The 12470-nt window shown below is 43.6% G+C and overlaps 1 protein-coding gene across 1 annotated transcript; it reads left to right on the top strand.

Annotated features, from left to right (window-relative positions):
• Positions 1-153: 153 nt before the first annotated feature.
• On the top strand, positions 154-11373 carry pom121 (POM121 transmembrane nucleoporin). The gene is made up of 13 exons (XM_076161264.1): positions 154-751; positions 2592-2798; positions 3069-3218; positions 4154-4234; positions 4333-4504; positions 4625-4713; positions 4820-4899; positions 5302-5420; positions 5639-5738; positions 5998-6267; positions 7374-8834; positions 9069-9170; positions 10006-11373. Exons 1-13 carry the CDS (start codon positions 213-215, stop codon positions 10104-10106), a joined length of 3471 nt encoding a protein of 1156 aa, XP_076017379.1. The 5' UTR covers positions 154-212; the 3' UTR covers positions 10107-11373.
• Positions 11374-12470: the final 1097 nt, after the last annotated feature.

Raw genomic sequence — 12470 nt, 5'->3', positions numbered from 1 at the left:
CTACAGATGCGAAATCTTTGGCAAAGTGATCACATTACTTTAATTCTGTCAGGTAACGTTTGGTTTTTGTACGCTCGCTCTCGCTTCCGACCAGCAGGTGGCACTCAAGTGGCACGGTCTCACTGTTAGTCTCTTAGAGCAGAAGAAGAAATGGTGGCAGCAGAAGAGAAGCATGATGGGATATCTGAGTCCTCCAATGGCGCGTAGCCGCCATGTTACCTAGAGAGAGACACTTAGTGCTGTTGTCTGCTCTAGGCGTATTCAGTCTGGCGGTTTATTGTATTCCCAATTTTATATATGCAACATTGATTGTTGCCATTTGTTACATCTTGTGTTACTTTCGCGTCGGGCAACAGCTTGTTGCCAGGTTGGGCCTAAATCCGCGGGTTGGACTGAACGTCTCGGCCGTGCTCCGGCGCATGCTTTGGCTAAGGAGGGAGCCTGGTGTGTCTGTCTCCCAAGCGGGGAGAACGAGGACTCTTAACAAAAGTGAAGCCCGGAATTCGGAGGGGCTGTACAGACAAAAACTTTGTAACATAGGGGTTTATCGGCGGGAACACCTGGAAAGAGATTCGTTTCTGTTCAGCCCACGGGATTTCCTCATGGGGAGTTACATTGGGAAACCCGAAAGTCCCATCGCTGACTCTTGGAGGCCGAAAGCCGGGAAAAACCCACAAGAGCAACTGCGGGAAAAACTGTCCCGACCCAACCATGCTGTCTACACGCCCAACCGGAGGCTATCATTTACCGGGTATGTCTAAAATAATAATAAATGAAATAGGTCTTGTCTGGCATGCTGTGACCCGCCAACGACATCAACGTTAACCACAAGTTTTACGGTGTTCGATTAAGCTTGAGTGCCATTACTATATTCTGCGAATATCTTCTTCGTTATTATCACATTATATATATCATATTACTTTATCCTGTTGTAAGCTCTAACACTGACTGATATGTTTGTGTTGGATGCATAGTGTGAGATATGGAATGATAACAATGGTTTTGTTATGGGAAAATATTTGGAACCCCCCCTATTTGTATTTGTGTTCTACTTCCGTCCCCCGCCCCAATGAAACACGTGTCTTTGCAATAACAGCTTAATCACAACAAACCAAGCACTGAACAAATGGCAAATAAGCCATTTATGATAACCAGTTATGTTTTTGTTCTTTACTTAAATGTACTCCTACCATAAAAATGACACTGAAACAGGGACTGTCTGTAGGTACCAAAGTCTATTATTCTGAAAACCCAATAGTTAAAAAACCATTAGCCGTTACAACACATTGCTTTGCATTAGTTAAAATAGATTAACGTGTATCAATGCAATTCTCACAGCTATCTAAAAACTTTACCTTACTGGTCAATTTGCCATTGTTTGCACACTATGCTGCCTGATTGAGATCTGTGCACATCTAGTTATTCCATAAGCTCCTTTCCCAAATAGATGATGGCATAGTGATGGGTTATATCCTCGCTCTTTTAGCTCCCCTTTCATCAATGGAGTCCTGATATTGATTCGCTGGTACCATGTGACGGCGTCTTCCTCTTTTCCTTTGCTCATTCATAACGGAGATCCCACATAGATCATGGCATAATATGGGGTTAACCCTTCAGGCACCACCGTGCATTTTCAGTGTTCACACATGCCAACATGTGCAGGGATAATGGCATCTCACGCCATCACACTTCCCACAGCCATGGTGGGGTTAGACATAGCAAGGGATAGTCCAGCATATGGCGGTAATGCAACGGTATGGATGCCAACCAGCGCCGCTGGTCTTATAATGTATTTAATCTTCAAAGAGAGAAGAATGATTTTTATGATTTCAGCACGGACCGAGAGGAGCTCCCTTATTGCTGCAGTTCCGCAATTTGCAGCCATTCCTAAAACACAACAACAAACAACTCCACATTTTCCACCTAAGCGAGGAGACCTGTCACTGCTACAAATATATCATCAATGTAGTCTTGTGATTGGTTCGCTTGCGCCATGTGAAAGGGTCTTCCGTCAGACCCACATTCCCAACAGACCCATGCCACCCTTATCCCAGCATTGTTACTTGGTCCTCAGCCTCGATGAAGCTGGGTCAAAGTATCCCAGCATATCAGTGATGCGCATGTTAACGCGCAGGTCAGTTTGTGCTGCGTTCGCTAGCTGCACATCAGCCCGCAAAGAGCCGCAGGCTCGCGGGACACAAAGTGCAATGCTTTTACTTTAGACCGTGGGCGATGTCTTTTTGTGCATTGTTTTGTCTGAAAAATGAGTATGTTATTATGTAAAGCACATAGTCTCCCTTGTTAATGTAATGTGCTATATCAATAAAGCTGTCTTGCTTGCCTTGCCTCTCTTGCTATCCTGCACATTGGAGCTAGAGAGGCTATTCTGACAAGACAGCTTCAGTCTTTCATTCATAGACGCTGCTGTTGTGTGGATCTGATGGTCCCTTTGTTTTGCTTTGTTGCTTTGTAAAAATGCTGTGTAATGTTAGAGAAACCCCTTGCTTATGCAGGTATAAGTACGCTATGATCAGAAATTGGATCCAGATAATATACATCCTCTTGTTTTTGTCCTGTGTTTTCCCCTGTAGTGAGCCACTTGGCACTGTGGGCAGGTTCACCATCACCCCCCAGCGTCACTACCCCCTCCAGCAGCCAGGCGTCTCCTCAGTTGGAGTTCTCCCTCTTGTCCAATGGGATGGCTTCAGGAAGAAAAACCTCCTCAGTCCTCGGAAGTCCTCAGCTGTCCTCAGTCCTGTCACTGTCAAGATTGCCAGGCCCAATCACAGCCCTCCAAGGTCTCCGCTTATATGTTTCATCTTTTATTACATGACAGCCTGTGATGGTTCAATAACATTTCATGCTGTAGTTTACCGCTTATAAAAACATACATATAATCTGTTGAACTGAAGTAAATACTTATACAGAAGAAACAAATCACACCCTGCATTTGCATCCTGATGATCCAACAAATCTATAGCACAGGAAATGTTAAATGGGCAACTACTTCATTACATTGCACTGGCTTGCATTGTTTACTGATTAGTAATATGATGGCTTTTTTTTAGTTTGCACTATCAGAGTTGTGGTGGACTCCCCAGGGCACCTGCTGACCCCTGCTCCAGAGAAAGTGTCCTCAAGGTGTTGAAGGAAAGCCGCAAGAGAGAGGTAGAGGACGAAGACAGAAGCTTCACAGCTGAGCAGAAAAACAAAAGGAGGTACCAGGCTGACATTTCTACTGATTAGCAGAGCATGTTTGTGTTGAAGATTATGTACAGTTGCAATCACAACTATTCAACCCCTTAACCTGCAAGTCATTGTGGTGATATTTGTAAATGTTAATGGAAAAACACAGACATGAAAACATCCACATTACAGGGATTTTGAGGACATAAAGTGAAGTTTACATTAACTCTACGAATGGCTTTGCACAATAACAGCCCCAAAGTCAGTCAGTGGATAAATAACCTCAATTGTTGACAGTAACTGCTCACAAGCTTCTGACAAATCTGTATTGTAACCTTAGCCCATTCCTTGTGCATTCGCTTCATTCATTTCATTTACCAGAGTGTCTTCAGACCTGAAACTTCTTTGTTCTGGTCACATTTTAACAATGCTGCATTTACCACTTGGTTCTGTTTGGTTTTTCACTGAAAAAGATCCAAGCAAACCAAAATGTAAGAGCAAGACCAAGATCAGACAGACATTATAATAACGAATAGGGGGTCACATTGGGGTCAGATCTTATGTGAGGCTGTTTTTATATTCTATCAGTGTACTGATTAAACTGACTGTATATTTTAATTCTTGGAGCCTTCCTTATACATTACATTACATTACATTACATTACGAACATTTGGCAGACGCTTTTATCCAAAGCGACTTACATTACATCATATTACCACCCTTCGCAGAGGGGGGAGCAATTGAGGGTTCTGTGCCTTGCTCAGGGGCACCTCGGCAGGGACTCGAACCGGCAACCCTCCGGTTCTTAAGCGGAAGCTCTACCCACTCGACTACTGCCTCCCACCCCCTTATAGCAGGGGTGGGGAACCTCCGAGCCGCTAGACAATTATGGCTTTTTCGTTGACGGCATATAAATAATTATACTGTGATTATAATCTGTCTTTGTAAATCATTTTCAATCCTCAAGGCGTAATGACAGTGGTGGAAGTGCACATTCTGCATTTGAGCCTCTTCTGCCTAACGGAACACCATCACAACTGGTGCCCAAGTGAGTAATCGCTTTAGTCTTTGAGGTAGACCATGGTTTTGATTCTGTGTGACACAAAACTGAATAGTTGACATCTGGCTGTCCTCTCCCTCCTCTAGGCCAGGAACCCTGAAGAGAGGTATGTCCTCTGTTGTGGAGGAGTCCATCATGAAGAGGTCTCGCACCTCCTCTATCAGCTCAGGCAATGGACTCCATGCCCCTAGAGGCATCCCAGGCAACATGCGAAACCCTATCCACAGCTCCTACAGCTCTTCACAAGGCCTTAACCAGGTATCACTTATTTCTTAAAGCCTCTTTCACACAATCATAATTATTTATAAGATAATAGTTGTCCAAAACTCAAAATTTGCTGCCCTAGTTCATAAATTTTTACTTGCATTTGCCTAACAGTGGAAAAGGGCATCAGTACCCAGCTCCCCTCTGTCTAGCCTGGAATCTTCTCGCTCTCAAACTCCAGAAGGAGCCTGCAAAAGGCCAAGGTATGTTTCTGCCCCTCTGCTGTTTCTACTGTCCTTCATCCAACACAATTAATTTTTTCCCGTGCAATCTAATATAACAGTTTGTAACTTGTGGTCTTATTACCAGAGAGGATGACCATCAGTCTCCCAGTTCAGCGTCTTCAGTAACATCTGACCTCACCGCTTCGGACAAAGCACCTGTTACTTGTAAGTCTCACTCACTTATTTCAGCTGGCCGGCTATAAAACCATATGGTCCTGTGTAGCTCCAGAGTGTTCTCTTGCCTGAGCCTGTGAGAACGAATTTTGACATCATAACCAAGAAGAGATCCTGGATACACTTTCAGTCCTGTAGTAAAATTGGATTTACTGATTATGTCAAGCCTTATTTTTACACTGACCAAACATCAGCCTCACCTGTTGCAGTCTGGTGAAGCTGAGAAATATTTCCATTACCAAGCATTGGTGTGAAGGTGAACACATCCACTCACACCAATGCTTTTTTTGGATTGGTTGGCTTCATGTTTTGTTTGGAGTTCCTCTGTTGTTTTTATAATGAGACTCCGGTTTAGTTTCATTTAGATAAATTGTTAATTTTGTGCTGTTGCAGCAAAAGTGACCCCAGTCCCAAGGATCCCACTCACCCCATCACACTGTACTGGTAGTGGTGGGAAGAGAAAACGGAAGATTCAGCTGGTCTCCAGCCACCGGAATGACCACATCTGCTTGGTAAGAAATGATACATTCTCAAACACCTTTGGGTCTATGCATGAAAATAAATACAAAAGAGAGATAAAGCTACACTGAATATAACCACTGATCAAAAAAACTAAATTGTTTGAACGCTAACTATAGCTATTAATTACCCATTTTGAGGTTATTTGTTTTGATATAATTTTTTATTCACGTTCACAGTGTTGTACTTGTGATGCTTTGTTGATCTACAGCCCCCACCGCCAGAGCTGGGTTACACCATCACTGTGAAAGATCTTGATGAAGAGAAGAAAGATGCCTTCAACAAAATCCAAAAGGTCCTGGAAGAGCCTGGTGAGTACCTGAGCAATCCAACACTTTGTTGCATTCATTCTGCATTGTAAAGCCACTTAACCAAGGGACTTGATTTCATTGTGGTCTGGAAACCGTGAGTCATTTTTCAGGATATAAAGTAGATTTTTCAAGGGGTGAATGTTACTCTATTAACACAACCGGTTTGCAACTGTTGGCCTTGCATAGTCCCCATGTCGGCCTTAGGTATGACCTGCCTGTTTTTCTTTTGTCTCCATCCCTGTCCCTTTTCCCTGTGTAGCTCCAGAGCCAGAGAAGTCCATCTCTCCCCCAACCATCACCTTCACTCAGACTCCTTTGACTGTTACCTCCAGCACCACTACCCTGAGCAGCCTTCTTACATCTCCATTGCCCACGCCCTCCTCTTCTACCAACACAGTCATAAACCTGGAACCGAGTCCTGCGAGTAGCGTCAAGACCCAACCAGCAGCTCCTAACCCACTGCTCGAGATTCTGAAGGCAAAGCTCAACACATCTGCTAGTTCTACCCCTGCTGCCAACTCAAGTACAGGTAGGAAGGGACAATTCTTTGCTTCCAACTTTGTGGGAACAGTTTGGGGAAGGCCCTTTGTGTTCCAGCTGACTGTGTTGGAATCTACCAAACACAAATTTCCAAACTTTTTATTTGATGTTTATATGACCCAAACAGGTCGCACATGAAAACAATGATGTGATAATACACGATTATCATAAAAAACCAGTCTCAGAATTGATCTGCCTTTTGAAAAAGTTCTTACCAAACCCAGAGTGCCATTTAACTCTGTTTGCTCACCCAGCTGCAATGCTGGGCTACCCAGGGTGCACCTGTCCTTATGACGGTGGTGGAGTATGGCTTGAGTGTGATAGGCATTTAGACTTTAGCGGGACTTTCACACACTACCTTCTAGGTCTAGCGGATTTACAAAGTACATCCGAGAGTTGCGCTTCAACACCCCATGCACCCCCAACAAGCAGAAACTGTAGACAGTTGCAGCAGAGGCCCGACAGAGCATCACCACGGACCAAACCTAAAGTCTGGTGATGTCTATGGGTTCCAGACTGTCCAGGCTGTCATTGACTGAAAGGATTTTCAACACATTATTAAAAGTCACAATTTGATCTATGATTGTTAGTTTGTCCAATTACTTTTGGGCCCTTGAAAATGGGGAGGCACATATAGAAATTGTAATTCCTACACAGTTAACCTGATTTGGATGTAAGTCCCCTCTTAAAGCTGAAAGTCTGTACTTAAAGCACATCCTGATTGTTTCATTTCAAGTCCATTGTGTTGGTGTACAGAGACAAAATTGTGTCAATGTCCAAATATTTATAGGCCAAACTGTACATATTAATGCCTATGGATTTAGAATAGGATGCCATAAAAGCTCCTGTAGGTGTCATATAATATGATCTAATAAGTGTAATGCCTAGTCAAAACTAGTATTGGAATACTCATTTCTGATGGAACTCGAATACGTATTGCTGTTCATGTATGCTTTTGTGTGAACAAGGAAGGTAAATGTTCAAAACCTGGAAATCTGAGCAAGACCTACAGTATTTGCCATTTAGGGAACAAATGTCTTTGTATTCTAACATCTTTTATTTTTAACCAATTTTTCCATTTTCTTGGGTTTTCAGTGTTGGCATCAACCACACCAGCACAATCCAGTGGCTCAGTAATCAAACCTCCAGTGGCTGCAGATGCCCCGCAGCCTCCTACAGCCTCTCAGCCTCAGTCAACCTCTGCTAGTGTTGATCATCCCTCTGCCTTTATGCAAGTGTTGGGCCAGGCCTCCAAGATTCCCAACAGCACATCTACTATAGCTGGAGTGGGGTTGTTTGGACAGGCCAGCCAGATCAGTGCACCAGCTGCACTTTCAAACTCTAACACAGTCAGTACTGCTGTCCATACAGTGTCCAGCAGTAGCTCCAATCCTTTGCTGGCATCTGGTTTCAAGCCCATCTTTGCTGTCACCACAATGACCCCCTCCTCATCTTCCTCTGCCACATCTGGCCCAGAGACCAAACCTGTCCAAAGCTTCAAACCCATTTTTGGAGGCACTTCAGCAGTTACTGGTTTTGGTCAATCCCCATCCCTCCCAGTCACTGCATTAGCCCCTACAGTTTCTTCCAACGATACATCTTCGATATTTGGCCAATTATCTAGCAGCACCAAAGTCACAACATCGATTTTCCCTGGCCCGAGCAACTTGCCCCCTGGGACAGCCAGCACTGGCTCCATCACCGCCGCACAACCTGCCGCCAAGACAACTGCAAAAACCCTCTTTGGAGATTGGTCAACTCCAGTTACGATGAGCACTAGCTTAAATCCAGCCAGGGCTCCAGCTACAGGGAGCACTTTTCAGTTTGGCGGTGGTACTACCATCACTACAGTGGCTGCAGCTGCTTCTCCAGCCACTGTCTCAACTTCCAATAATACTACTTTCGCATTTGGTGGTACGCAGTCTGACCCAACAAATGCCCCCCAGAAAGCGTACACTTTTAGTCAGGCAACACCAAGCCAGAATACAGCCACTTCTTCTTTTGGTGGCTTTGCCTCGGCCAACACAACCTCCACCGCAGCCGTTACTGCCACCCAGTCTACATTCAGCTTTGGAAAGCCAGCATTCGAAGCCCCAGCAGCCCAGTCAGCTTTCAGTTCTCCTGCAGCATCGCTGAAACCTTTCCCATTTGCAGGCAGTGGCACATCATCATCAACACCTGCCCCTGCCTCAGCACCTTTCACATTTGGAGCTGCTGCTGCTGCCGCCACCACAGCATCTAGCTTTGGGACCCCAATTAAAGCAGCATTTGGAGCCAGCTCAACTGGTTTTGCTTTTGGGGGCACTACAGCTCCCTCGGCAGTACCAAACTTTGGCGCAACAACTCAGACTCAGAGTAACGCCTCATCCTCCTTTGCATTTGGCGGTGCTGCACCTCAGCAGACTCCCTCTGGCCCAACTCAGCAAGCTTCCAGTGGATTTAACTTTGGTGCTGCAATTTCAGGCACCCAGTTTGGAACACCACTCCCAAATAATCCTGCACCTCAGATGGGTGCCTTCAACTTTGGGAATGCTCCAACTGATAAGCCAGCTTTTGGTAAGGAATAAAGAAGCTACTTATAGTTGTGGTATGGAAGTCCAGGGCTTACAATGGTAAATGGAGATATTTCTTACCAGACTTCAACAACATTCAGGTTATCTTTGTTTTCTGATAGATAAGGTCTGTTTTTCTTATTCATTCCTCCTTAGGGTTGAATATACAATAGAAACTAATGTATTTGTACCATTTGTTGTTTTTTAATGATTGTGCTCACTGGTTGGTCAAACGCAGGGACATCGACCCCAGCATTTGGCCAGAGTAATGCTGCTGCTGGCCCTATTCCCTTTGGGAGCCCTGGGACTCCAGTCCAAGGCTTCGGCGCTGCTCCTTTCGGTAAGTCACCTGCACGCCACAGGACCTAATTCCATGTCAACATACTCTGAAAAGGTATAGGCAGGTAAGGCAAAGGTAGGCGTGTGATTGGCTCACCTGACACTGACTCATCTCTATTAAAGTTGATTAGAATTAAGGGATTCAGCCGTGATATTCTGGGAATATTCACACTTTCGCCTTACTGAATGGATTTTCAAAGCGGAAAGACGCGGCTGTAGTTCTTTCCCGCATTCCCTTGCAGAAGTTTTTTACACATCTACAAAAGTAGTGGTGAAATCAGACATGAATTGGGTGTACAGTTGTGGTCAAGAGTTTACATACACTTGTAAAGAACATGTATGTCATAGCAGTCTCTAGTCCCCAATCATTTCTAGAACTCTTATTTTTCTGTGATAGTGATTGGAGCCCATACTTCTTTGTATGGGCAAAAAACATTCATGAAGTTTGGTTCTTTTATTAATAACTATGTATACTTTTGACCCAGCAGATTCTGTCACATTTTACATACACCCATAATAAATTCATAAAAGAACCAAACTTCATGAATGTTTTTTGTGACAAAGTATAGGCTCCACTCACTCTATCACTGAAAAAAAGAGTTACTCAAGACTGCCATGACATACATGTTCTTTACAAGTGTATGTTAACTTTTGACCACAACTGTATATACACTTGTCACACACATCAGTCACTCACTCATTTAAGTACTGGGCTGTATACAATGTGTATATGTATCACAGATTATAATCAATCACCCAGAATAACAGATGTTTACAGAAAATTTTGCATCTTGATTTTGTTTTTTAATATTTCTTCCTGTGTGTCTTGTCATCAGGTTCCCCAGCAACTCCATCCTTCTCCATTGGAGCTGGATCAAAGCCGTCTGGAGCCCGACAAAGGCTGCAGGCCAGGAGGCAACACAACAGGAAGAAGTAGCTTGCTCCTCTGTCCACCTCTGCAGGATTTCCACTGTTGCAATCATGCTGCCCTCGCTCTTTTCTAGAGAGCTGCACGGGAATGGGACAGCGATAAAACCATATAAAAACGTCCTGACAGGAACAATAGAGCTGGCAATGAGTTTATCAGTATTCCTGCGTGAACAGTAATGAATGTCACCTCCATTGTAATGGGGAGTGGTTTACATGGTGCACTGGTAGAGATTTGCAGGGCAGTTGCAGAGACCCAGAAAGCTTGTACTGCATAAAACGGGATGGTAATCTGTCAAACTCAACTTTTATACATGCATGGACATATCTAAAAACACAAGTAAAGACAGGGAAAATGCTAAACATGAACAATTGATTGTAGGCTCCATGCCTGCTGCTGTCGTGGACAGATTGAGTGTTTGCTAATTTAATTTCACAGGTTAGGTCCTCAGTTCTCTTAAAAAAAAAAGTGTTTTATCAAATGAAGTAACTGAAAAACTCAATGAGTGGTTGACTTGGTGGTTGCTCATTTCTTTGTTTTGCTTGAGGCTGGCAGCCTACAAGTATATTTGGCTGTTTTGTGTGTATTTTGAGAATAAGTTAATCAATCATTTAATAAATGTTTGTTTTTCAGCTGTTCTGTGACAATGTTGGGACATGTGAGGTTGGGGGTGGAATTGAAGCTTGTTGGGACGAGGACAGAATATTGTTCCTGTGCAGCTCTCTACTCGCCTGCCATAACCAGGCCGCCACGGCTTCTTCTTGCATTGGAATGTGCTGGCCCAGACCACAGCATCTTCTGAGGAGTAGGAAAGAGTTCATGCTGCCTGTTTGACGCCACAATCTATTCAGAGGGAATGTATTGCTGAGAAAAATGGTCTATAACAATGTACTGTCATTACAAAGAGAGAACAGACGTTTGGAATAGTTCCTTTTCCTTTCCAGTGGGGAGGAAAGGTAGGTTAAGGTAAAGAAAAAGATCCAGTCCGACAAAGAGCCACAGTTTCAAACATTGTTATATGAGACAGTCACTGGCTCGTCTGATACTTAACATTTCAAAGTACGTTCACTGAATACGTCAGTGACGAGCACAACTTGGTCCCACTATGGACACACCTTCAAGGTACATGGCACTGCTATGTAAATGTAGAGTTATGAGATTTCTGCTTTAAAATTATTTTTTTAATGGGCTCTTTGGCCAGCGTAACTGAATGGTGTAATGCTTTTGTGCACTTAAAGGCCCTTTTACATCTTCCATTAAAATGTTTCACTATCCAGATACGTTGTCAGGATAATGTCCTCCAATGACAGGACATCTCCTTACCTGGATGCTGCCTGTGTTGTGACTGCATCTCAGTAGTCTGCTTTTTTGTTCTTTTCCATGGGAAATCCTCATTGCAATTTGCATGGGCAGCCATTCCGGGCTCCTTATTTAAGAGAACTTAATGAGAGCAGGCTGGTTTATTACGAGGAGGATTATTAGATACACATTGCATGTTGATGCTATGTGTAGTTGGGGCCAAAGACAAACCTAGTCATTGTGTTTGAGGGTTTATTTACTGTTTACTTAGTGTAATTCATTGTACTGGTTTCATATTGTTGAAGCATTCCCACATTCCTGGGTTCCAGTCCTCTGTGCAGTCCTTTCCATTATGTTTCCCAACATCCAGTACATTTATATTGCTATACTGTTTTTGTCGTTACTACAATTGGGGCCGAAATGTGAGTAATGGGCTGCTACATATAATGTACATAACGCATTGCCTCATCGGTATCAGGCATGATGTCATTATGAGGAGACCCCACCATATGACCAAGTGTCTGCTCATTTATAAGGTTCACACTGTAGAATAAATCCATTCAGTTATATGAGCTAGGTCTGTTACTAATATATCTGTCGGTTTATCCATTTCATTCTAATGAAGGTTTTTACATTCTGCTTTGAAGAATATTTATTGCCTTAACTGGTGTTTGAATGTGCATGTAAACGTGCTGACTGATATGTTGAGCAGATCAGTGCATCATCGTGGTGCCTAGGCAACCTCCAAAATGTCAGACCTTAATCCTGATAGACGGATGGAAAGCCAAACCCGAGTCATCCTCGATTTTCAACAACAAAAAAGAGACCTGAGTATAATTTTACCAGACCCAAGCAGGGAAAACCCAGTAGTGGCAGCATTTTTTATTTTTAAACTTAATCCTCACCTTTCTAAGCCTGCACTTCACGTTCTCCCCTCCACCTTGAAGTAAATGTTGTGCTTTGGTGGTTGTAACACACCATGTGATGTCCGCTAAATCAGGGAGTCTGCTCGAGTCCATTTGGCTGAAGACATTGATAACTTCCGATGGCTCAAATTTACATTGATGTTCTAAT

The sequence above is a fragment of the Genypterus blacodes genome, unplaced genomic scaffold, assembly GCF_046128005.1.
Source record: "Genypterus blacodes isolate CSIRO-AG114 ecotype Tasmania unplaced genomic scaffold, CSIRO-AGI_Gbla_v1 ptg000111l_1, whole genome shotgun sequence".
NCBI classification, from domain to species: Eukaryota; Metazoa; Chordata; class Actinopteri; order Ophidiiformes; family Ophidiidae; genus Genypterus; species Genypterus blacodes.
The sequence above is the reverse complement of the archived record's forward strand: the minus strand, read 5'-3'. Positions and strand labels throughout refer to the sequence as shown.

Excerpts from the sequence above, each read along its gene's own strand:
- pom121 (XM_076161264.1), top strand. The coding sequence starts at position 213 with ATGTTACCTAGAGAGAGACACTTAGTGCTGTTGTCTGCTCTAGGCGTA. Across the intron at positions 4,235-4,332 it reads CCATCACAACTGGTGCCCAA|GCCAGGAACCCTGAAGAGAG; the intron begins GTGAGTAATCGC and ends TCCCTCCTCTAG. Across the intron at positions 6,268-7,373 it reads TGCTGCCAACTCAAGTACAG|TGTTGGCATCAACCACACCA; the intron begins GTAGGAAGGGAC and ends TTGGGTTTTCAG.